We start from the raw sequence: 25,270 nt of genomic DNA, 5'->3' as shown, positions 1-25,270 counted from the left end.
CAATCACAGTGCGTATAGCCATTCCCATACACTCGGACATTCTCTACCTGGACGTCCATTGAAACACAGAAAGTCAGTTTTGTTCGGTTTTATGAGCTTTTTCTGAGATTTGAAGTTTAAAAATGGTCAAACGGTGTGCATGGGGTACATGCAACTCTGACACAAGGTATCCTGAGAGGCTGGGCGACCAGGTGTATTTTTACACTTTAAACCACATCTCAAGCGAGAAAAGTGTCTCCTTTGGATAAAGTTGTGTGGTAACGTTAGACCACAACATCAACTCAACGTGAATAAGATTAACAATGATGTCTACATCTGTTCTAAGGTAAGTCAACATTGTGTTTGAGGCAACATATTGTCACTTTGCTGGAAAGAAATATAAAGTTATCTTTAACATCTCTAGCTAACATTAGCTAAATTTAGCCTAACGTTAGCTCCTAGCTGCGTTGTTCATCATGTCACCTTGTTTGCTGGGAGTTCATTAGCCTATTTTGTTCTAGTTTTGTACTTTGGTGATCGTACATCATTGTTAGCTGTTGTCCAAAGGGCTCTAGTTAAGCTAACGTTAACTTCTGGAGCTTAGCTTCATTAACTTATCTGGAATGGCAGAGATAACAAAGTTTGGCAAATGTTATGCTGAATGATTCAATAGCTATGTTTTCATCCAAAAACGATTCGAATCACTGGGAAACGCGCATTAAAAGAAATACGAATCCTGCGTGTTTCCATTAAATGTACGGACTTTGGTGAAAACTACGAACTCGTGCGAGTGTTCCGCAGAACCGGAAACAAAACAAGTCTCATATTCTTCTTCTACATTTTCTGGCGGTTGGCAACCAGCTTGTAAATGAGTGTGGATATCACCATGGAGAGAGGTGTACTACGTCAGACTTAATTCGAACATAACTGTTTCCATCCCCCGTTTTGCGAATCAACATTTTTTCAAATCAACCAAAACCCGGCTAAAGCGAGCGTATTTTAGTTTGTGCGAACCAGGGGATTTTAATTCGAATTTTGGCGTTTCCATCATAATTTTCCAATGCGATACTTTTAGATGTGCATCTAAACAGGCTGATGGAAACATGGCTAATGTAAACCAAACTAACGGAGAGACACTCTTGGTAAAGATGGTAAAAAGTCTGTTATCCTTTTCTCATATTCTGAGCCAAAAACCTTAACCAAAATTTGATCGTCACATCTCCAAAAATCATCCTGCCTCCTGCGAAATGCTGTGTACTGTGACACCTGCCATAGCGCTGGTCACTGAAGTAGTCGGTGGAGGGGGGCGTGGCTTAGCCATAGGTCAATTGTTGAAAGGTTTCTCCCTTATGAGCATTGAGTTTGTATAACTCCTGATTTTGTCTGTACATCGTTCTGTTTATAGTGTCATCTGATAAAGAAATTCGATGTTTAGCATATTTACTGTACTTAGCTAATATGTGGGATATGTGGTAGTTGGCTGTAATTTGTGTCGGGACTTAAAACCGAACTGAAGAGGAACTGCTTGCAAATGAAGTTAAAACACACTCTTGTGAAGAAAGTCACAAAATGGAAAGAAACTTTCTCAACGTCACGAGAATTTGGACAAGAAAAACAACACTGCTTTCGAAATTTCCCAGGGTCCCTTTAAATTCCCTCACAAAATTCCCCTAGATCTCTGAGAAGCCTAATCCCTCTTCTCATTTCTCCGTGTGTACATCCTCAATCCTTTCCTCTCCTCCAATCCTTGCGTCTTAGTCACTCCCGCCTGAGATAGGAGCAGAGCAGACACGAGTAGAGAGGAGTTGAGGTAACAGGTATTTACCAAAATAAGAGATCCGTACTTTAGTGATGTCATTTTAAAGCGACATTAATTAAATATGAAGCGTGGCACAGCTGCATTATCAGCTGCGTGTCACGCCTCTTTAATACGTCATGTGTGCTTAAAAGACTTTTGCTGAATATACACCTGTGCATCCTCGCTCATACTTCCTACTCAGTGAGATGCATTTTAGAAATTAAGATATCCTTCGAGATGGTGCTGAGATTAATTTCCAGGTCACAGGCAGGAGGACGGAAGAGAAAGGAGACAAGGAGGCACAAGGTAGAGGAATGAGAAGAGCAGTAAGTGTAGGAGTCGGCGAGTATCTTCCAAACACCCCGTCGATGAATTCACCGAGCTGGTGCAGTATTATTCCCCAAAGACTCCAAACTTGGCAACCGTGAATATTACCTGCTCTGCTCTGCCGACTTCTCTGGTCACGCACTAAAGGTTTTCAGAAAACGAAATCTGTAAACGCATCTACAAACTCGACACATTTCAGTTTCTATACAGTGAAATCTACGTGCTTAAATAAACCTGTAACAGGTTGACATTCAGACGAGTCCAAAGTCTGAATCATTGGCAGGAGGTGATCTTTGTGGTTCTGAGTCACAGACTCCATGAACAAACCTTCATCCTTCTGTCCCACCTTCTGTCCTCGTCCTCCTCACTCTGCACCTCCTCCTCTCCGGTGAGTAAGACGAGTGGAATGAAATCGTCTGATGAGATGAGCTTAAGTATTTCTGACACCAACTGACACGATTTGAAAAGGGGTGAGATGGAAGACGAGGAGGTACCGCAAGGCTTTGCGCTCCGTCTTGGCATCTTCTCAATCTCTTCTTCAGTAATTTCTCTGCATCAGTTCCCGAAGCGTTCGCCATCTCCTCCTCCTCTGCCTCAAATAAGCCACAGCTTAAACAAGGCGGAGGAAGAGGAGGAGGAAGATCGCTTTAAGCCATCCCTTTGTTTGCATCCCTCCTCTGCTCTCTGAGGGGGGATGAGATCAGACGAGCTGGAGAAGGAGGTCCTGGAAGGTGTCCAGGCCCCGGCAGGAGTTCCTCAGGGCTCCATCAGAACCCAGCTGGGCAGCCAAGAGGAACAGCTTCCTGTCCTCAGTCACGGAGCCCAGAGACAAGGCTTCATGCAGCTCCGACACGCTCACAGCATTGGGCTTATCCTGTGAAGAGGGGAAATCCATTAAACTCAATTTGACAAGAAATGGCTGTCTTCTTTTTTTCAAGGACAACAACTAATAGTAACAGAATACACATAATTGTTCACACTGACCTAATTTGTTATTGTGCTGTGTTCTTGTATTCTATTTATTATAATCTCGTCACCTGTTGCTGTTTACATTTAAATGTGGAGCACGTTGAGTCTCCCTGTAATGTGCTATATAAATAAAACTGCCTTGGCTTGCTTTTTGTTGAGAATTTTAAATATTGCCCATCTCCAGTACGACAGATATGAGTTTGTTAAAGAGACAGTTCACCCTAATATCAAGAACATCTAATTTTCCTCCTACCTGTAGTGCTATTTATCAGTCTAGATTGTTTTGCTGCAAGTTGCCAAGTGTTATAGATATCAACCATAGAGATGTCTGCCTTCTCTTCAATATAATAGAGCTAGATGGCATTGGCTTGTGATGCTGAAAGCGCCAAAAAAATCAGAAAGCTCTACAGTAATGTCCTTTTCTAGAAATCATGACCTGGTTACTCAAAATAATCCACAAAGCTTTTTGTAAGCAGTTGGGAACTATTTTCTTTCTACCGAACTACACCCCCCAACCATGCAGAGAGAAGTGTGCATCTACTGCTAGCTCACTTAGCACCACTTCGTGAGCTAACGTTACAGCTCACCCAAGGAGGACGCCATTAATATTTACAGCTTGCGTTGCCACAAGCATGCGCTCTGAGCACCACAAGCCAAGTCCCATCAGTTCCATTATATTTAAGAGAAGGTAGACATCTCTACGGCCGATATCTCCAACACTTGGCAACTCAGTCCCCCCAAAAAACTAGACCAACATTTAGTTAAAACTCTGTTCACCTATGTTTGTGTGTAAAATGGTATACAGCTGTTTATAGAACAGCATAAAAATGCCCAAACAATTTCTACTGAAACTGTCCAACTGTATAACCACCATGTTTCCAATATGCTGCTTCTAGTTTTAGCTTGTGCAATTAGCTGTTGTAGCTAACGTATTCTTTAGCTAACGTTTGCTTTAGCTTTGAGCGCTAACACAAACACAAGCTGTACTGAGCCAGGTTTTGACACATTTTGGTGAAAATTAGTGTTTGGCTAAATACGGCTAAGTACAATACAGTTAACAGCACTAGCAACAAACAGAAACTGTACATGTAGCCATATTTTGGTAAAAATGTAGGCATAACCACATACTGAGTACACAAACTAGTGTTATCACTGGAATCAGTTGCAACTAGGGCTGGGCAAGATGTTGATATTATATCAATATCATGATGTGAAACAAAATATCATCTTAGATAAGATGTTGGATATCGTTATATGGTAAGGGTTGTCTTTTAGTGGTTTTAACGGCTGTATTACAAGCTATGTTTCCATCCAAAAGTGATTTGAATCATTGGGAAATCCGCATTTAATAAAAATGCGAAATACGAATCCTGTGTGTTTCCATTAAATGTACGGACTCGCACGAGTTTTCCGCAGAACCGGAAACAAAACAAGTCTTGCATTCTTCTTCTTCTACGTTTTCTGGCAGTTGGCAACCAGCTTGTAAATGCATTACCGCCTTCCCGACCCGGAGTGTGGATATCACCATGGAGAGAGGTGCGCTACGTCAGACGTAATTCGAACTGTTTCCATCCCCTGTTCTGCAAATCAACATTTTTTCAAATCAACCAAAACCCAGCTAAAGCAAGCGTATTTTAGTTTGTGCGAGTCAGGGGACTTTAATTTGAATTTTGGTGTTTCCATCATAATTTTCCAATGCAATACTTCTAGATGCGCATCTAAACAGGCTGATGGAAACATGGCTACAGTAAGGTAATATAATTTTGTAAACTAACCAGATTGTTCTAGCTGTTCTGTTATCTGCCTTTACCCACTTAGTCACTATACATCTACAGTCCTCTGCGAAAAAGCAAGTTATGACTTTGACAGCTGTTCAAGGTGAGTGTTAGATACTGTATTCCTACAACAGCGTGACCATTGATTTTATCTTTTCACTTTATCCCAATGAAAAAATCTTTACAATATCAGAACAAACTTGTTTTTGGTGGACAAGGCCAGTGATTGTATTCCACTTCAAAAAAATGTTTGTTTTCTCAATCAAGAATAAAAACCATTAACATAGTACTTCACAATGTGTCACTACAAATAACCACATGCCATATTTCAAATGTTGGCTGTCTCAGTTAGGATGAAACGTGTGTATATGAAGACAGTGAATGTAACGCAACCCTCCCACACAAAACCATTCAACCCAGGCTGGAGTCTATAGATGTCCGCCTCGTTTCTTTGCTCCGCCACATCTTTTCCAACACACAGGTTCTGCTGGAAACATCCTTTGTACTGTTTAAGCTGAGCGAGTGCCGAGGCAGAGAACAAAGCTGTGTGGTGGGTGAGAGCCAGTATCACTGTCAAAAAGAGCTCCTCCTACTGAGGACATATTCCTTTTATTTCACCTGCGTCATGTGCACAGCGTGACACAGGTTTAGGCAGAAGTCTTTTGTTTTTTCTTCTTAAAGGCTCAAAAAAATGACAAAAGTTTGAAGGTACTTTGGTTAGCTTAAAGACAATCCACAACCTTTTTCACTTGTAGGAATTCAGCATCCATCTACACATAACAGGTGTGTGTGCAGTGATTTATCATTATAAGCTTAAACCACTCCTGCAAAAAATACATTTCTCCACTGTTCTGTCTCTCCCTCCATGTATACACCAATACTTTTAAACTGTACTGCATTTTTTGAATGGAGCAATGCTCGTATTACACATTGTGAATGATCATGGAAAATTTAATATGGTCCCTTAAAAGGTCATGGAAAATTACTGAAATTTTGTCCATGGAAATGTGTAAGAACCCTCAAGCATGTTCCCAATACTCAATATTGGGCAATACTCCCAGTATATTTTGGCCAAAACTACAGCCTTCATTTGTAGCTTAACATGATTAGCTGTTTACACAAACAACTGCCTGTGCTATAACAAACAGATACATGGCTGGTAAATTTTGATGATGAAAATTCTGGTTGGTCAATACAAAGCTGCAGGGGAAACAATGCAAGATTTGTAAAAAGTGGTTGAAGCCAAAACAGCGAGCACTAACTTGGTTATTGCATTTTTTTTTTTTTTTAAAAAAAAGAGCCAAATTTGGTCAAGAAGGGAATTTACTTCTTGCCTCCACACAGGCGATAGCCATGGCCGGAGGCATTATGGTTTTGGGTTGTCCATCTGTCTGTCTGTCCGTCAGTCTCATTCTTATGAACACGGTATCTCAAGAACACCTTGTGGAAATTTCTTCAAGTTGGGAACAAAAGTCCACGTGGACTCAAGGAGGAACTGATTCAATTTCGGGGAAAAAGTCAAGCTCATTGTGACCTTGTGGGTCTCATTCTTGTGAATGCCATATCTCTGAAACAGCTCAAGGGATTTTTTTTTTTTTTCAAATTTGGCAAAAGCATTTACTTGGACTTAACCATGAACTGATTAGATTTTGGTGTCTAAGGTCAAAGTCACTGTGACCTTGCATCCGTCCCAGTCTCGTGAATACAATATCTCGAGAAGGCTTTGAGGGAGTTTCCTCAAATGTGGCACAATAGTCGACTTGTACTAAAAAATGAACTGATTAGAATTTAATGGTTAAAGGTCAAAGGTCAAGGTTACTGTGACCTCACAACCTCACCTTTGGCCATAAGTCAAGAATTCACATTCTATTCGACAAATTTTCCCACAAATGTCTAATTAGATATGATGATAAAGTGATGACATTCTATATCCAAAAGGCCAAAGGTTAAATTCACTGTGACATCATAATGTTCTCACTTTTCTGGCCATTGTTCAACATCATAACTCAGGAACAGAAGGGGAGGCTTTGACCGGATACTAAATTGTCAAAACAAATCTTGGGTGACCAGCTTGAAACTGCTAACTGTATAGATCCTCTGTGCTGCCGGGTGAAAGATGTGTGTGAAGCATTCATGTGTTCACAGACATGGATGTAAACTGTAACTGCAACTTGACTGGTTCACAAGGGCATACAACCGCAAAGCAGTAACTCTAGTTATATATTTGGGTTACATATAACCTTTTTCCAACATTATTTAAATGACTATGTTTTAATGTGATTCGTTATCTTACCAAATTTAGCCCAGTTGATGCCTGTATATATTTTAGCCTGCAAATCATCAGAGCCGTACCAACTGGGAAATACAGCAATTGCGTGGAACAGTTTGATGTATGACATCAAAGATTACCAGTGTAACCTGAAAGAAAATCTGTATTTCTGTAGCCTTTTCATATCAACAGGCGATAGGTTTAAAAGGGCATGCGTCTCTCTTTGGTATTCTGTTTGATGTTCAAAGTTTCCTTATTAGTTCTGAAGATCAAAGAAGTGAAAAAGAGGGTGTTAATTTCACACCTGTAGTGCTTTAAAAGGCCTCTTGCTTTGGATGTTTTGACCACAATATACTTCATGAGCCAACTGGACTGCAGCTTAATGATGAGTGCAAAGAGTTTTATCTCAGATTCCTTTTTTGCCACTATTGCGAGCAGCGCTCAGAACTGAGTGGATGAAAGCTGCGGCACTCTGACAGTAGATGTGACAAATATTCCTGCTTCCCTCGAAGGGTCATGTATAATTCCACAAGTGCCGCGCAGGGTGAAGAAATATGAGCTCAGGAGGAAATGTAGAAATGTTTATTTCAGGAGTCTGATGGATCATCACTGTTTTATAAATGAAGACAGAATGTGTACCTGTTTGCTCCAACACATCCGTCCCTTTTTTTGTGCACGTCTACATGATTTTTTTGACCCCATCTGACATTATGTTTTTGTACTTTGACTTTTGCATCATTTTTGACTGCAGGATTTTTACTGGTCCACCAGAGTGTGATGGCTTATTGTTTATTGTTCTATTATCATCAATATTGTGCTCCAATTATTTGCATACATACCAGTATTTTTGTTGGTTTTATAACCTTAATCAGACATTTCTCTATGTATACTGTTCACTTTTGCTACAAATGCTGACCATTTTAGATTTTTGGATGTATTTTTTTTACTGTTCTTGGCAGCCATTGGTTTCTATATATTCCATATGGTATAAATATCAACTGGCAAACTTGGAAAACTTGATTTGGTTATGTAACTAATGGTTATGTGTGTTTGTTGATTAGGATATTAATGGAAAACAACGGCTACTTAGAATGCTAGCAAAGGTTCATCTAAAAATCTAAAATACAACAAGGTTTGTAAGATGGTTAGCCGTGTTGTAAGTCACTTTACCTGCTTGTTTCCCAGGACGACCACGGGCAGTTGGGGCTGCACCCTCAGCAGGCGGTGCAGTTCAGCCTTGGCCAATGGGAGGCGGCTTCTGTCAGAGGAGTCCACCACATACACCAGAACGTGAGTCTTTCTCAGGTAGTCCGACCAGTACCGCCGCAGGTCCTCCCCGCCACCAACTGCGATGGAGAAAACATTCATGTTTCATAAATGATAGATTTTCTTTTAGGTTTTCGGGCTCTGAAAAATAGTTTTATTTGGCTCTGCTCACCGAGGTTTAACTCAGCCAAAAGTCTTAAAATACTTGTGACAAATGTGTGTTTCATGACACACACGTTTTCGTATGACAATTTGCAAATAATGTATGGTGATGATTCATTCATTCATTCATTGTCTGTAACCGTTTATCCTGTTAGGGGGCTGAAGCCTATCCTAGGTGACATTGGGCGACAGGCGGGGTTCACCCTGGACAGGTTGCCAGACTACTGCAGGGCGCTATGATGATCACAAAATGCATTTTCCTGTCTACACATATAAATACCACCCAACTAGAATAAATTTAAAGTACTCCACATACAGCGTGTATTTCCAACTTGGAGTTCATTAATCTATGGTCGTAACATGTACAACTGATATGCTGTTTGTTGTTACATTTGTGTGTGGACTTTTCAGACTCATAAAATCTTCCAACTCTCAAATGCATGATGTGTTTAGGTGCTGGTATTCAAGTCCAAGTGAGACATGAAAGCCCTTAAAAGCTGCCTCACAGAATTGCCTGAATAACATAACTTAAATTGATCATCTCCAAAATATGCATTCATTTGAATTATGAAAACGGATATTTTTGCCCTGCCCTTCATTTTACAAAATATTTCTGTCCACACTAGAAATCGAAAATGTCTCCCAGTGATTGCAAGGCCAGTAATTAGCAATTAAGGTTACATGAAAGACTGTTTCTGGTGGCCTTTAACCCACAGAAACTGAGGTGGACTGAATAACACTAGGCGCAGCACATGCCTCCATTCGTATGTGAAGTGGTGCAGCAATACAGAGTGAAGGTGTATAGTAGTCATGGCCAGGTCTCTCTTTTTAAAAGAGATTTTCAATCTTCCTGATTAAATAAAGGTGATTAAATATCTAAATCAAACAAACAAACCAGGTGTCCACTGTTGCTGTTTCAGGTGCATGTTCATACAATAAAGCCACAATGGCCATGCACCCCTATCTGAGGACATGACATCATCCTTTTCCAAACACTTTACATGTCCACATGGATACCAAGTAGCCAGAGCTTTGAAAATCTTTATCTTAGAAGGTGTTTTAAAAAGTCTCCATGTCAGTGACCTAATATATTTGTGTGTAGAGGAGTTTAGCTTGTAGTTTCACCAACATGGTCCTGGAGTAGGTTAATTACCAGTAAGGTAAAATCTCTGGTCATTTGGTGAAGGGAAGCAGAAATGTCTCCATAAATATCTTCACATTTTTGGCTTTGTTTTTTCCATGTGGACAGATTTGTACATTTCAATGCATAATTCTGAAAGCAGCTCATATATCTGGTTTCTACAGCTGTTACGTGTTTCTATGCAAAATAATGTTTGGAAACAAGTGGATGACTTTGATTATCATATAACAAGTCTTATTAGCCTGTTATGGTGTATCTGAACAGCAATCAGGGTCCATTGTGACTCAGCCGCTGTTCTTAGCGGTGGTTTCCATGCTTAAATAAGAGTTTAAGAAACAGAGATAAACAGGATCTGATGTTGTGCTCTTTTTTTGATTCTTATAAAAGAAACTGTCGCCAAAGAAAAGGCACGCAGCCCTGACTGCTCGCCTTGCTCAGGGGCATTTCAGTGTGGCAGATGTTTTCTGTCAGTGTCCTCTGTGTTACAGTCAGAAAAAAGAAGACTTGACAGTTGAATAAATAAATGGGCAGATCAATAGGTAGAATTAGATAAGCTGGCACTCCGCCTTTAACCAAATTGGACACAGATTCATTTCAGATGTGCACCGCGCCGAATGAAATCACTAATCTAGTTTTCACTGAGGGATGAAATAAGCAAAGACGGCACTTAGCCATTATTTATATCCACATTTCCCTGCTGGGGAAATTGGTCTGATTCGTTTTTTTCCATCTTGTTGCCTGCGGATATCATATGTCAACGAGGCTTTGAGCAAAATATAACTGCAGCTTGTTTTTTCTTCTTTTTTTTAAGGGTTTGTACTCTTCGTTTCTGTACACAAAAGCACTACTTTTTTGGAGGGTTTGTATGTGTATTGAGGTGTGTGTGATTCACCTCCTAATAATTGAGGACATATTTCATTTGGGCCTTTAAAACATAACAAAAGAGATACTGCTCCATTTTTTGTGACTAGATTAAAACATAGAGAGGTCAGATCTGAGAGCTCGTGGGTTTTGGAGGACTGTGTCACTTGTTTACACAATTATCAGTCCTGCTCTGTGGACTAATGGTTCACTGAGTCACTAAAACTGATTTCTGACTGACTTGATTGTGCTGTTATAAAATGGCATCATATGGTCCAGTCTAACTCGTTTTACCCCACACAGTCACAGGACACGTCTGATAAAAAACAAAATTCAGTTACCAGCGTCAGTGGCGGGGAAAGTTTCATAACATAAGTGAAGGCTTTAACTTCCCACAATCCTGCTGTGTGTTGTGTAGAAGAGGTGACCTGCGGCTATAATGACCGACGGTGCTCTGTGGCCAAACGATTCACTGCTCACATACCGGCGGGTACAACTTCAGGTCGTCACCGCCTCCGAATTCAGCGTGGCACAGCTCAGCGAGAATTCATTAGTGCTGGACTTAATGGGGAATGTTGCTAGGAAACTGGGTAGTGATGTAGCTTTAGCTGATGTGATGTGGCAGCAATAAATACCTGTTTACCTGATATAGTACAGAGGGTGGACCGCACGCTCAGCTTGTGTTTTATAGTCAGAGGGAGCTCAGCGGGACGCTCGTCCTGCTGCTCTACAGGCCACCTTATTAGATAAACACCCACATGCACACACACACACAACAGATACTGAGTCATGCGGGTGTGAATGATGTGGCTGTGTGTGTATGTTGTACTAAGTTGTGGTCCTGAGTACAAAACTACCTCCGCTTTGTTTTCAGTGGGCACTGTGGCTGCATGTTCTGAGCAGCTGCACAAACCAGAGTGCCACACACTGGGTTTGGTTCAGTGTACTCCAAGTTTTGCAGCCAAAGTTCAGCTAGAATTTACTCTGACCCCCAAATCTCTTCAATTCCAAGACATGCATCCAGTGGCATTCTGGTGTTGTGTCAAAGTTTGTCTACCTATTGATTTTAAGTTTCTGTAACCTTAATACTCCATACGTTATCTCAGCGCAATCCTCAGTGGGGAAATACAAACACTTTGTTTTTTACCAGTTATCTGGCAGCAGCCTGCTTCTTCAAATCTCAAAGGTGTTTGCTTTCTGCCTCGGAGAAAACCAGTGTTTAAATCCAGCATTTTTTTAAATTGTGTGCAGGCGAAGTGAACAAGAGAAGAGCTGGGTTTGTAGTGCTGTTGCTGAAAAGCTGACACCTGTGAAAATGATCTGCTCCTTTTAAAAAACTGCAAACACTGAACATTTTGTATACCTGACAGCATATAAAGTAGTATGGATAGACTAGTACTTCCCTACGCAAATGACCATTTGTATATCAATCAATCAATCACCCTGTTTTACACTGAGTTTGTGAAAAAAACCTCTTCACAATTCACAATCAAAAAATGGAGAAAATTCTTGATGAATTGAAGTCATCCATCCATCCATCCATTTTCATCTGCTTATCCAGAGCCAGGTCGCGGAGGCAGCAGGCCGAACAAAGCACCCCAGACGTCCCTCTCCCCAGCAACACTTTCCAGCTCCTCCTGGGGGACCCCAAGGCGTTCCCAGGCCAGACAAGATATATAATCCCTCCAGTCTATTCTGGGTCTGCCCCGGGGCCTCCTACCAGTGGGACGTGCCCGCAACACCTCCAGCGGGAGGCGCCCAGGAGGCATCCTGATCAGATGCCCGAGCCACCACAACTGACTCCATTGACGCGTAGAAGCAGCGGCTCTACTCCGAGCTCCTCCCCCTATCTCTAAGGCTGAGCCCAGCCACCCTACAGAGGAAACTCATTTCCACCGCTTGTATCCGTGATCTCATTCTTTCGGTCACTACCCAGAGCTCATGACCACAGGTGAGGGCTGGGACGTAGATGGACCAGTAAATTGAAAGCTTTGCTCAGCTCCCTCTTTACGACGACGCACCGGCGCAGCGCCCACATCACTGCAGAAGCCGCACCGACCCGCCGATCCATCTCACACTCCGTTCTACCCTCACTCGTGAACAAGACCCCAAGATACTTGAACTCTCTTGTTTGAGGCAGTAACTCCCCCATCCCGGTGAGGGCAAACCACCGGGTTCTCAAACACACAGCCCTTTCTGAATGTGTAGAACTGAATGTAAAGTGAAATTTATCTGTGCTCTCTTCAAAGCCAGACAAAAACAGTAATTTTAACTTGCTTGGAGCTGCTGGTCTACCACTGCTTTGATTGATAGCTTGTGTTATTATGCGACTTCGGTGAATCCAGACTAAGACTTTAAAACACCAAAGTCCCACAATAAGACAACAAACTGTCATTTGAGGCAGCAGTAGACTAGCAGCTCCCGTGTTAAACAAGCTAAAATGACTGTTTGTGTATACAGAGTTGATAGGAAACAGACTCCATTAACATAAACAGTAATTTTAGCTTGTTTAACACGGGAGCTGCTAAGCTACTGCTGCCTCAAATGGTAGTTCGTTTGTGTTATTGTGTGACTTTGGAGTTTTGAAGGGTTAGTTTGGATTCACCAAAGTCGCACAAGAATACAAACTATCAAGCCAGGCGGTGGTAGACCAGCAGCTCTAAGTGAGGTAAAATGCTTTCATCAGTGGAGTCTGGCTTTGTAGAGAGCACAAATTAAGTTTCACTTTCTTTCAGTTTCCTGTCATAAAGGTCTGTCTGTGTGGGATTTACTGAGCATACTCAAGACTCAATAAATGAGACTTGGATTATACTGCACGACAGTTTGTTTGGTGTTATAATACAGTCTTGCTGCTGTTAAACGTGGACCCCCTTTTCCAAAATTCAGTGTAACATGAGGTGAGTAACTGATATACAAATGGTCATTTGGGGGACGAAGTATTCCTTTAATGGCATCCTTAATGTTAGTTCGTGAGCTTGAGTTGAGAGAGTTCCTCAAATCAAGTTAACAGCAAACTACTAGACTGTGTATTCAGGAGGAATGTGGGCCCCGACTAAATGCACAGTTTGTATAAAATATAAGGAACTTCTTCCCGATGCTGTTTTTCACTTCCCGTTAGCACAAACTCACATGTCAGCTGCTCCATGCTTTAAAGTACTTCTCTAACTGATCTGATCTGCATCTTTTCATTTAGAGTTTAAAGGCTGTTAGCTGGATTTCTCCAGAGCACTTCATAAGGAGAACTTATCGGTCCCTGCGCACTGTACTGCTCCTGATGTGTGTTAGTGTGCACTAAGCTGTCAACATGCCTCTGCGTCAATGTCAGCCAGACAAAGACTCCAACATTAACTGCACTGGGCCACTGAAGTACTCAGAGTGAGTGGGCGGTGACATGTGTTCCTCTTACTTTCAGAGATGAGAAAGGGATTCTTGGCGCCCACCGATCTCTGTGTTCAGATCATGAATAAATCAGCCGCCGAGCGTGACACTTTCCTCCGAATACATCCACAGAACCTCATTCTGAGGCCGACTGCAGCTGAGCGTCTCACACTCAAGACGGTCTGAATGAAGAGCGAAGTGATTTATGTTATTTTTAGTGCAGCGCAGTGGCTTTCAGTGGAATGCTAATTGGCAGGATTCATGAGTTTGTATGTAAATACAGTCTAACTGGACTCACCTACCGCTGCTGTTTGGATGCGCATAATTTGATCTCCCACAGGTTTATTAAAATACAGCAAAATCTGTGACACAAGGTCACGGTTGCAGCTTCTAAGGATTTCCGTAACAGGTTTGAGTGTTAACTTCCATAATACTTTGATGCCAAGCAGAAGCCCCAGTCACTGAACAAATGAGGACAATATAGCAAGCGTCAGAGATAGCCTCTGTGTTCCCAGTGATGGATGCAGCCAGCTTTCATGGAGGAGATGGGAGGCAAAGAACTGAAATCTGTACCGGCCGAGCTGACATGAGCTGAATCTCCCTTCATGTTCACTCCAAAGTTCAAATCAAACTTACTAAGTTACTTCCAAACTTTTAAAGCCGTTATAATCTGTATTTTGTTTAATGTTTAAAAGTAGGTAACTTTTATAAGAAATACGTTTTTGTCCTATTTGCTGAAACTGTCGCTATGTTCTGACAGCAGTATATGGGCCAGATAATTTGTGAGAAAATCATGCACCAATAATCTACTGCACCTGAATGAAAACAACCAATCAGAACCAGTCTCTAACATGGTGTCAGTCACTCTCCTGTGCATGGTCTCACTCAGTCCAGCGCAGTATATTTTTTTATTGCTTTGTCATGTATGCTGGTGTTGGCAGTGCAGCATGTGCACAAACAGTGACTGACATACGTTAGACACTCCTCCTGGCTCTGATTGGTTGATTTCGGTAAGGTGTGGCAGAGCCTTTCAAATGCCATTAGGAGCACTAAGAGGAGCCAGCCATTATCATTTGCTACTGTCATCATAAGTGACAGTTTCAGCAAATATTGTATTTCTACAAAAGTTACCTACAGTAGCTTTAATAACAATATATAGCCCTTTTAAACAGGAGTTGTGCAAATTCTCAGGAAAGCCCAATCAGTCTTTTTTCAGCATTGGCAGTATAAAAACAAAATCGGGGAGTGCAGCAAAATGCCGCCTACCTACTTTTGTTTATACAGAATGCACCTTTTTCGGGGCAATGGGGGGCGTGAGCAAGTAACAAAACGTGTAGCTCAACGTGTGACGTAAACAGTGACGTGGGAGGGAAGCTGCGGCTAGTCGGGCGGTGATTCTCTCGTAAATCAGTCTGTTCTTCACCGTCCCCGTCATCTGACGGTTAATGGCCTCTTCGTTTGCGAGGACAAGGAGGGCGCGCAATTCCTTGTCTCCCCAGTTGCTCATCTTTACAGTGTCTGTCAGGTTTGTGTTTCCCTCTTGCTACTAGCTGCTCGCTAATTCCTGCTATCAGCTGTTTCCTGTTTATCCACCAACAGTGGGTCGCATGTGTGGCGTCATCAACAGCTCCTCCCACAAGTCATCAACAGCCCCTCCCGTGGTGGAAGGGCGCCTCATTCTCTTTAAACCAAAAAGGTTCCGCCAATATGTCTACCCTACAAGGTGGAAAACTGGGCACCTCGGATCAACTCACCAATCCGGCTCTGTGTGTCTAAACGCTCGCAGCTTGCCGGCAAAACAGCCCAACATTCGCTGAAAATCTGGCAGTGTAAAAGGGGCTTATGATATGACAATCTGAAAAGCATCGCTCACAGTGATGAACTCAATGAACTGATGAACTTAGACTTTATAAGCTCTATAGTGAGTTTGCCTCTGTGAAGGCTCTGAAAACCCACTGTACACAACCTGCTTAGCAACAAACAGCAGACAGATACGGTGAGAGACTAGCTGGTGAACACAGCGGAGCATTTAGCAGCTAAAGTGACGGATATTTTCCTCAGGAGTTGGTAGAGACCAAAAACAGAGCTAAAAGAAAGTGACTAAGTTCATGACAGAATTAGTTGATGACTACCTTTAAAAATAGTGGCCACATACCGACAGCCTCTGACACCCATCAGAACACCCACAAATGTTTTGTGCTGAATGAAGTCTAAATGTTAGCATGTTAACTTAACTGCAGGTAGGTTATAAAGATGACATTAGCATGCTAAGTGCTATATATTCTAATCATGAGCATGTTCATATCATAGCTAATAACAAAACAGGCACATTTCGAGGCCATTTTCAGTCGCTGACTCAGACTCTCAGCCCCCCACCACCTGCACTTCAAACTGCATCTCTGTGGAGTTGTGTGATACAGTGCGAGTTAAATGAAACAAATGGCCAACTGTACTGAACAGAGCAGTAAAAGCACTTTTCAGTTCTCTGCTTCATGCTATTTTATAAAACATAAATGCCTTCAAGACTCCACACAGAGCCCGCAGTGTTTGATTTCGAGGGATAAAAGGAGTCTTACTCTCCAGGAAGTCGAGCTGGCAGGCGGGGGCGTTGAGGCTCATGAAGTTGAAGCCGCGGGTGGGCCGGCAGCGGCCTCTCTTAGCCGCTGCCTCCCCTGGGGTCAAACCCTGCAACATGCTGCTCTTCCCGGCCCCGTCCAGACCGAGGACGAGGACTTGACGCTTCCCACGTTCCTCCTCCTCCTGCGGGCAGAGCACAGAGATGGTCACAGTACAGAAATGAGGACTGGAGGCAAAAATTAAACATGCATAATTTATGCAACAGTGAATGTGGTTATTTGCTCAGCTAAGGAGAGTGAGGGTACGGAAGAGTGGCTGGGTTGCCTTAGGTTTACACATAACATTAACAGTGTAAATGATATGGCGCACATTAGGCATATCAAACCACAGCTGAATCTGAAAACAGTGGTTTGGCACATGCAGTACAAGTAGTGTGAAATCAACAGATGGCTTCCATAATGTGTCTTCAAGTCCTCCAGTTTAGTTAAAATAACAAACTACTTCTACACCGCAACGTATGAAATCCACCACATGACCAGAAGTATGGAAAATTACTGCAGAAACAGGCCATTTTGAGAACATGTCCTTGGCCTCTGGAACACTGTAATGGGGAAGCTCTAGATTAAAGTATAAAATATAATTAATAAATCATTTGATAGTGAAAATAGTCATTATTTGCAGCGCCGATTGTATAAAACCAAATTCTACCAGCAATCACCAGTCATCCCATCTTCATGATTGGCACCTCTGCAGCCCAGATAATCATCACGTATCAAATTGAATGCAGTAGGCAGCTGAGAATTTGACCCTGGGTGGGCAAAAGACACTTCATAATGTTCAGGAATATGAATCAGCGCCTGAAAACCTCTGAGGGTTAAAGTCACGATATTATCCTTCAATAAAAGACATCACAAAGCGTCGTGATAACCCTGCTCTTCATCGCTCCGGGTCAGATCTGAGAGAACATGCAGCGAAGAAGAGCACTCGTCTCTGAGCCGACTGTATCCGCGGAAAGACAAGTGGCTGACACTCAGTAAAGGTTAGCAGCCGGATTCAAAACCTCCACGCTCCCTTTGCACCTGAGACGCTACAACCCCTCTGAGATCCTGCACACGTCACTCATCTCCTCTTTAAAAGTCACACAAGGTTAGTCGTTATTCATACCGTGTGCTGGTGTGTGGCTGCGGTTCTGTGGCGAAGGTTAATTAGCAATTCATATCAGACCTTTCAGAGCTGGGATGCATCCGTTTTTCTTGTTAAAATACCACTATTCACTTTGTTGATGAATGATGGAGCCTTAGGAGGAGTTATCAAAAGCACACCCTCAGAATCAGCTCTAATTAGATTCCCTGACACACAAATCTACTTAACAATGGCCCTGTAATTGTGTCAGAGTGAAGTCAGATGAAGAATTTAAGTGGTGATGAATTAAATGCTTGTGTGTTTCTGGATGTAATCCCTGACTGGTGTTGCTGGGTAAACACAGCGTCAGATAAACATGGTTGACAGATCTGTAGCTTGCCTCCGTGTACTTGTAGCTTATGCAGTCCGCTGGGAGACAAACCTCAAACCGTGACAGCGCCGAGCAGCTCTGCAGCTGTGAAGGCTGCAGAGCTTGCACTGCTTTCCCCCTTTTTTGCAGTATTATCAGAATGGACTTTGGGCAAAGTGATCAAGTCTTGTATACTTGCTTTGTGTCCTTCCTGTCACCTGACTGCATCTCCAACATTATACAAGATGTTTCTCTAAAGCTTTTGACCAAATCAGTTTTACAAATCGCAGACATTTCTTTGGTTAATAAATCGATCTGACATTTTTTCAAATCAAGCAAGCACACTGGCCATTTATCTCCAGCTCCCTTTGTCAGTTCAGATACTTCACAGACTTTTTCTTTTAGATTTTAACCTCAGTTCTGCCAGTTCAGACATTTCTCATAAAAAGGCAGTGATACCGTATTGATCTCTATTGTTTCTCTGCTCCACAGGGAGGAGAAAAAAAAGCATAGCTCAGCTGCACATCAGCACTGCTGGATCTGACAGGGATTTAACGTCTTGCTCAAGGACACTCCAGCACAGCGGACGTTTGGTAACACATTGGCTTCATCACACAGAAGCACTAAAGCCAGCTCGCCTGCAGCACTGAATAGAAAGCGTCGAGCTGTATAGAGCAGAGAGAGATGATGGAAACTTTGATCCTTTCACAGACATATAACCAGTCTCTCATGTTGAATGTTCCAGGAGTTCTTCTGTGATTAAATGTTTTCTTTTTTTTGTTCTAAAATTATCTCTATCTTGTCTGTTTCCTCTTCATTAGTTAATTACCCTGAATACTTTTCAATTTTCCGCAGATAATGAGCTTGAACATGCTGCATTCATTTAGACTTTTAAGCAGCAGGAGTGATAATGGTGGCATGGCAACAAGAAGTCTTTTTAAGTTACCATCAAGTGTTGACTGAGTGATTGAAACGGCAATAAATACTCATTTCAGATGATAAATATCAAGCTCATGTCTCAAGATGTGGATAGCTTAGCAGGAGGCAGGAGGAAACAGCTAGCCTGACTCTGTCCAAAGTGCAATAATACACCCACTAACACAACTCTAAAACGCACTAATTAACCTGTTTTCTCTCGCTTGTTTAATCTGTGCATAAACAGAAACACCAAAATGATCTATTTCCTGCCAAGTAGCAGTGTATCCATCTGGCCACCACTTCTGTGCTGCATCTCTGGCTCTATATGGTGCAGAACGCCAGATGTGGTTGGTGAACACGGGTTTTCGTTTTGGTCTCTGCACAGGTACGATGGTAGCAAACCGAGCAACCCTAACTGCGAAGACAAGACTGAAGTCTCTGCACGCTGCTGTTGTTTAACAAGAAATAGTTCCGACACAAGCCACTAATTGATATGTTTGCATTTCTGTTTGTGAACAGATTAAACTGACGAGATACGATGTGCTAATGCGTGAGCTGCAGTGGCGGTGTTGGTGGTGTTTGGTGGTAGATGGACAGAGCCAGTCTATCAGTTGTATCATGCATGAGGTTACTTTCCAAAGTCATAGCAATGTCACAAAGTTTCTATTAGTCTGAAGTGTAACTCTCAACAGAAAACCTGCATTAAAAACTGGGAGTGTGAAGTTTCAGAGGTTAACCAGGCAGCAAAGGTCTGACGATAGGCACTGCTGGGCTGTATTACAGGATGTGTAGGAGCTTTGCTATTGGAGCTTAACCAATATCAGGGACTAACAGTCAGGATATCTCGACCTTTGCTGCTTCAATTTGAACCATTTTATTAATAATCTGTCTTTTGCAACTCCTCCAAACTGTACAGAGGAGTGTAAACGTGAAATAAACCTTTTAAACAATCAGGTTTCCCCAGGAAACAGTCCAGCTGACGCTATAAGCACCCCCCAGATCCCAATGCAACTGGGCCCATAATCAATTTAGTGTGTACATGAAGGCCAAAGCAACAGCCGCTGAGTAAATATCTGGCTTTTGCTGTGTGAAGCGTCACTCCTGCTCTCTAAATGCTTTATTCCATATAAGTGTTTTAATCTTTTATAACGCCAACCTCTGCTATGTGCAAACACTGACAATGAAAGCTGCTTTGTAAAGGTGTAATCTAAATACATTAAGGGACTGTTCATTGTTTATGGGGGGGAGGGGGTGGTGCAAAATGAGGCAGGAATGTCAAATATTTTTTTAAGCACTGTGGAGGGGCTTATGTTTTTATTTTGGCTTAGGGGAGAGGCATACACATTGAAATGGTTGTATTTTGTATTTATCTTATCACTCATTTTCACCCTTCTGATCGCCGGTTCAGAAGGAATGTTTTCTTTTTTAAAAAAATTCCAAAATTTCCCAATTTATCATGGCCAGAAACTGTAAAAACTAGTCTCTGTATACAGACTCTACATTCAGTGACTGTAGAGTCTGTAGGCAAACCCTGGAGATCTTGCCTCTGGAAGAAGAGCAGAAGAGCCCTGGTTTCCGGTTGTAGGCTGTCTGTAGTCCGCGTGACACTGACCAATCACGTTTGAGCCGGCTGCAGTTGTTGCCAGGTTAAACGGTCCATGCGGTGAACTAACGAGGCGGAACATAACTGGCGCCACTGCAAACTCTGAATCCATCGCAATGGTTCAGCATATTTACTTATATATAAACGGAAGTCAGAAACGGAAATTGACCTCCTCCGCCCAAATCAAACTGGAATGCCAAAAAATCTGGGGTCTGCCCCCAGAGGCTGTATCGCCGTCTGCCAGAAGTCAGACGCCGAATACAGCCGATGGGTTCCGAGAATAGTAAAAACAGAAATGATCATTGGATTTTCAAATTTACGAAAGTCACATTATGTGCGATGAACGCTTCCATTTGAAAAAATATAAAAAATAGTAACAGAATCTGAGCTTAAAATATTATATTAAGCTCAGTATATATAAAATATATTCCATCAAAATCACTTAATTCTACGTCTCATTGGGGCGTCGGTGGCTTAGTGGTAGAGCAGGCGCCCCATGTACAAGGCTGTTGCCGCAGCGGCCCGGGTTCAAGTCCAGCCTGTGGCCCTTTGCTGCATGTCTCTCCCTCTCTCTCTCCCCCTTCACACTTCACTATCCTGTCCATTAAAGGCAAAAAATGCCCTAAAAAAAAATCTAAATTCTATGTCTCATTTAAAATTTGGCCATAAATAAATTGTTTCCTTGAACTACCCAGTATGAACGAGCGAAAAACTTTTTCTTTTTTTTTTAACTCCAGGATTTCATCCTCAAATTTAACTTTTAACTTTCAATCATGAAAGGGTAAGTTTAAAAAAATAAACTAGTAACTAGTATATGATGGAGGGAGGGTCATGCATTTCAGTCGCTCAGCGAGGCTCAAGAAAAAACCCGTCCTCTGATAAATAGAGAACAATCCCTAAATGCCTCTTGCTGAAAAACATCAAAAATAGGGTTTAAAATGATGAAGGATTATGAGCTTAAATTCTCGTGGTCACAACGTGCTGCCAAATCATCTACATCCATGCATGTGTCTGCTCTGTAACAAAATTACTCCAAAAATCTAAATGAACTCAGACGTGGAATCTGCTCGGGCACTTTATCCAGCAGCTCAATCTGTTTCTACTCTTTCAGAGATTGTTTGTCGCTGTGTAAATGAGCATGTGCCGCCCTCCCACCTGCCGAAACTCCCCAAGGTCAAAAACACGCTGTTAGTCAACTCCCCAGCTTTCCCAAGCCGTAGACGTGATTACAATGCATCTTGGTAAAATTTGGCTCCCGGGATGAAAACATTTACGCCCCCCCCCACCCCACCCACCCCCACCCTCCGCAGCGAGCTGCTGGCAGACACTGACAACATTATCCTCTAAAGACAGACTGAGCCACATAAAGCAGCCTAAGCTTATTACAGGCTGCTGCTGATTGAATCTAGGAAACAAGATTAGAGACATGCAAATAGATTTTATTAAGAGATTGAGGCTGCAGCTGTAGAGCTCCATTCAAGAGTCATTCATTAAGACCCTCGGTCACCAGGCTGCTTCCTTTCTGCCTGTTTGTGTCTGCAGGAGACACTCGCACAGTCTTTATCGGCCTCCACAACATGATGTGATGCTGAAAAACACATCTGGGCATTTTAAAGGTGTAGGAAGCCATTATAGTTTTCACATCATAAATGATGACATCATCGTCATCATTAAAGCCCCGCCACACTTTTAGCATCACTTTTGTCACTGTCACCATTAACCAGTGTTATAGTAAGTACTCAGATCTTTTACATAAGAACCACCGTGCAGAAATACTTTGTCACAAGTAAAAGTACCAAAGTATTAACATGAAATATACTTAAAGTACCAGTAAAAGTAATCAGAGTACTCAAAAGTACTGCAGAATGGCCTTTTTACGATATTAATAATCATCATGTTTTCTTTTTCTTCATCAGACTGTCATCTTAACCATCACCATCCATTTTACCTTCATCACATCATCATCATCATCATCAGTGGCATCATCAAAATCATCATCTTCATCATCAGTCGTCACCAATACCATCGCCATCATTGTTATCACCACGGCTACGTCGCTTATTAAATTCAGCTTGTCCGTCATCAGTCTCCTTGTCACATTGACTTTACCGCCCTTATCATCATCATCATCATCATCACCATTACTGTCAATGAAGACATCACAACCATCATCATCACTATGGCAACTACCACATCATCTTTTGATGATCTTCATCTTTACATTCACCTCTGGCATCTTGTCATTGTCACTATTAACATTCTTCTCTTCATCACATCGCCATCCTCAAAACCATCACCACCATCTTCATCATCAGTGTCATCAGTACCATCGCCATCTTCATCATCAGTGTCATCAGTACCATCGCCATCTTCATCATCAGTGTCATCAGAACCATCGCCGTCATTGATGGCACTTCTGCATCACTTTGTCACATCTTCATCATCTTCATATTCTTCTTGTCTCATTGACTTTGTCGTCCTCATCCTCATCAATGAAAACATCACCTCCATCATCTTCATCATCGTCATCACTATGGCAACTACCACATCATCTTTTGATGATCTTCACCTTTATCTGTACATTCACCTCTACATTTTAACACTTTTCTCTTCATCACATCGCCATCCTCATCGTCAGTCACATCATCAGAACCATCACGCGCATCTTCATCAGTGTCATCAACACCATGACCACTATCTTCATCATCACTGTCATCAGAACCATCGCCATCATTAGCGCCACTGCTACATCACTTCTTCACATCTTCATATTTTTCTTCTCCGCCATCAGACTCCTTGTGTCATTGACTTTGTTGTCATCATCATCATCATCAGTGAAGACATGACCACCATCGTCTTCATCATCACTGTGGCAACTACCACATCATCTTTTGATGATCTTCATCTCTATCTGAACATTCACCTCTGGCATCTTGTCATCTTTAATATTAGCATCCTTCTCTTCATCACGTCCCCATCCTCATCATCAATCACATCATCAAAACCATTACCACCTTCCTCATCATCAGTTTCATCAAAAAGCATCACCGCCATCTTCATCATCACCGTCATTCATCATCTTCATATTCTTCTTGTCCGTCATCAGTCTCCTTGTCTCACTGACTTTGTCGTCCTCATCATCATCAGTGAAGACATCACCACCATCATCTTCATCGTCACCAAGGCAACTACCACATCATCTTTTGATGATCTTCATCTTTATCTTTACATTCACCTCTGTCATTCTCATCTTCACCACTGATATCATTTTTCATGTCAGGTCACCTTCATCACCACCATCATCTTCTCATTAATATTACCACTCCACTACCAACTTCATCTTCATCGTATTCTACAGTATGTACTTATTGCCATCATCCTCTTCCTCCTCATTATGTTCTCCACCATCATCATCGTCACATCTTCCTTTTACCTAACAGTTTCACAGTTATCTAGAAATCAGTCATCTTCGTCATCAATATCATCTCCAGTATTTTAAGTTAAGGAGGCATCATCATCATCTTCATCATCATGTTCACCACTGACCTTAAAACCATCTTCATCATCATCTCCACCACTACAATATTTTATTAACTGTCATCATCATCTTCTTCTTCATGATCATTATTCTCACTGTGTGCGTCTTTATGACCAGTGTTACCATCATCATTACCATCTCATAATCAAGGCCAGTGCCATCATCATCATCATCATCACATCATTCACACGTCAGTAATTCATGAGCAGCAGCATCTTCCTCTTGTTCTTCATCATCATCATTCTCACATTTTTAAGATAAATATTATCATGATCAACATCACCTTCATCCTCATCAAATATTACTGCCATCTGTTCTAAGCATCATTCCATTCTTCATCATCATCATCATCATCATCATCACTACCATCTCAATTACATTCATCAGAATTCTGCAGTGTTTCTTCATTCAGTCCGTCTGTCACATCACCTTCACGTCCAAGTTTGATAGTTGAATAAACAACAAAATAACACACACATGTCAGAACATATGAAACACAGTGTGTCACCTCTTTGATCGTGCAGTACTCCGCCTGTGGTGACCATATTCGCCTCTTGTAGAAGAAGTTCAAGGCGATGAAGAGAGCGGAGCCCAGGGCAGCCACGGCGGCGGTCAGGGCGATGGAGATGTGCCGGAGGAGAACCATATGTGGAGCGCACCGTGCGGCGGCTGGAGCCGGAGGAGCCGGAGGAGCTGGAGGGGAGCCGCTGCTTCCTGGACACCGACAGTGCTGACACCGACTGGCGCTTCCTTCTTCTTCTCCTTTTTGTTCTGCTGCCGCTGGACGCACTACATGTGACCGCGCGCTCTCCGCTTGTTTTTGTTTCGATACGCGCAAGAGAGGAAAAAAAATGCTGCGTTCAGGCGCGGCTTGTAAAATACGTTTTTCTTCTAGACATGCAGCTTTTTGTACATTCATGTGCAACTTGCAACAGACAATAGTAGTGTTCAAGATATTTACATGAAAACGCCCTCCCTACCCTAACAGGTATGTAATTATGTGGGAAAAGATTCAATTATTTAGTTATTGCCTTAAAATAGCCTCATCACATTTTAAGGTATTTAGTTTAAAATAACATTACCAGATTTAAAACACAATTTGTGAAATATGTGTAACTGTAAACTCCTCTTTCTTTTCTTTTTTTTTTTTTTTTTAAATTTAACCTTTATTTAACCAGGAGGTCCCATTGAGATTAAAAACCTCTTTTTCAAGGGAG

General features: G+C 42.0%; 1 protein-coding gene across 1 annotated transcript; it reads right to left on the bottom strand.

The window, feature by feature from the left end:
* Positions 1 to 219: 219 nt before the first annotated feature.
* arl10 (ADP-ribosylation factor-like 10) lies at positions 220 to 24,912 on the bottom strand. The gene is made up of 4 exons (XM_049591382.1): positions 24,562 to 24,912; positions 16,502 to 16,685; positions 8,288 to 8,463; positions 220 to 2,978 (listed from the first exon to the last, which is right to left on the bottom strand). The coding sequence occupies exons 1-4, from the start codon at positions 24,697 to 24,699 to the stop codon at positions 2,805 to 2,807; spliced, it is 672 nt and encodes a 223-aa protein (XP_049447339.1). The 5' UTR covers positions 24,700 to 24,912; the 3' UTR covers positions 220 to 2,804.
* Positions 24,913 to 25,270: the final 358 nt, after the last annotated feature.

The sequence above is a fragment of the Epinephelus fuscoguttatus genome, linkage group LG12 (genome assembly GCF_011397635.1).
Source record: "Epinephelus fuscoguttatus linkage group LG12, E.fuscoguttatus.final_Chr_v1".
Classification (NCBI taxonomy): Eukaryota; Metazoa; Chordata; class Actinopteri; order Perciformes; family Serranidae; genus Epinephelus; species Epinephelus fuscoguttatus.
Note: the sequence above shows the minus strand (reverse complement) of the source record. Positions and strands in the feature narration are given on the sequence as shown.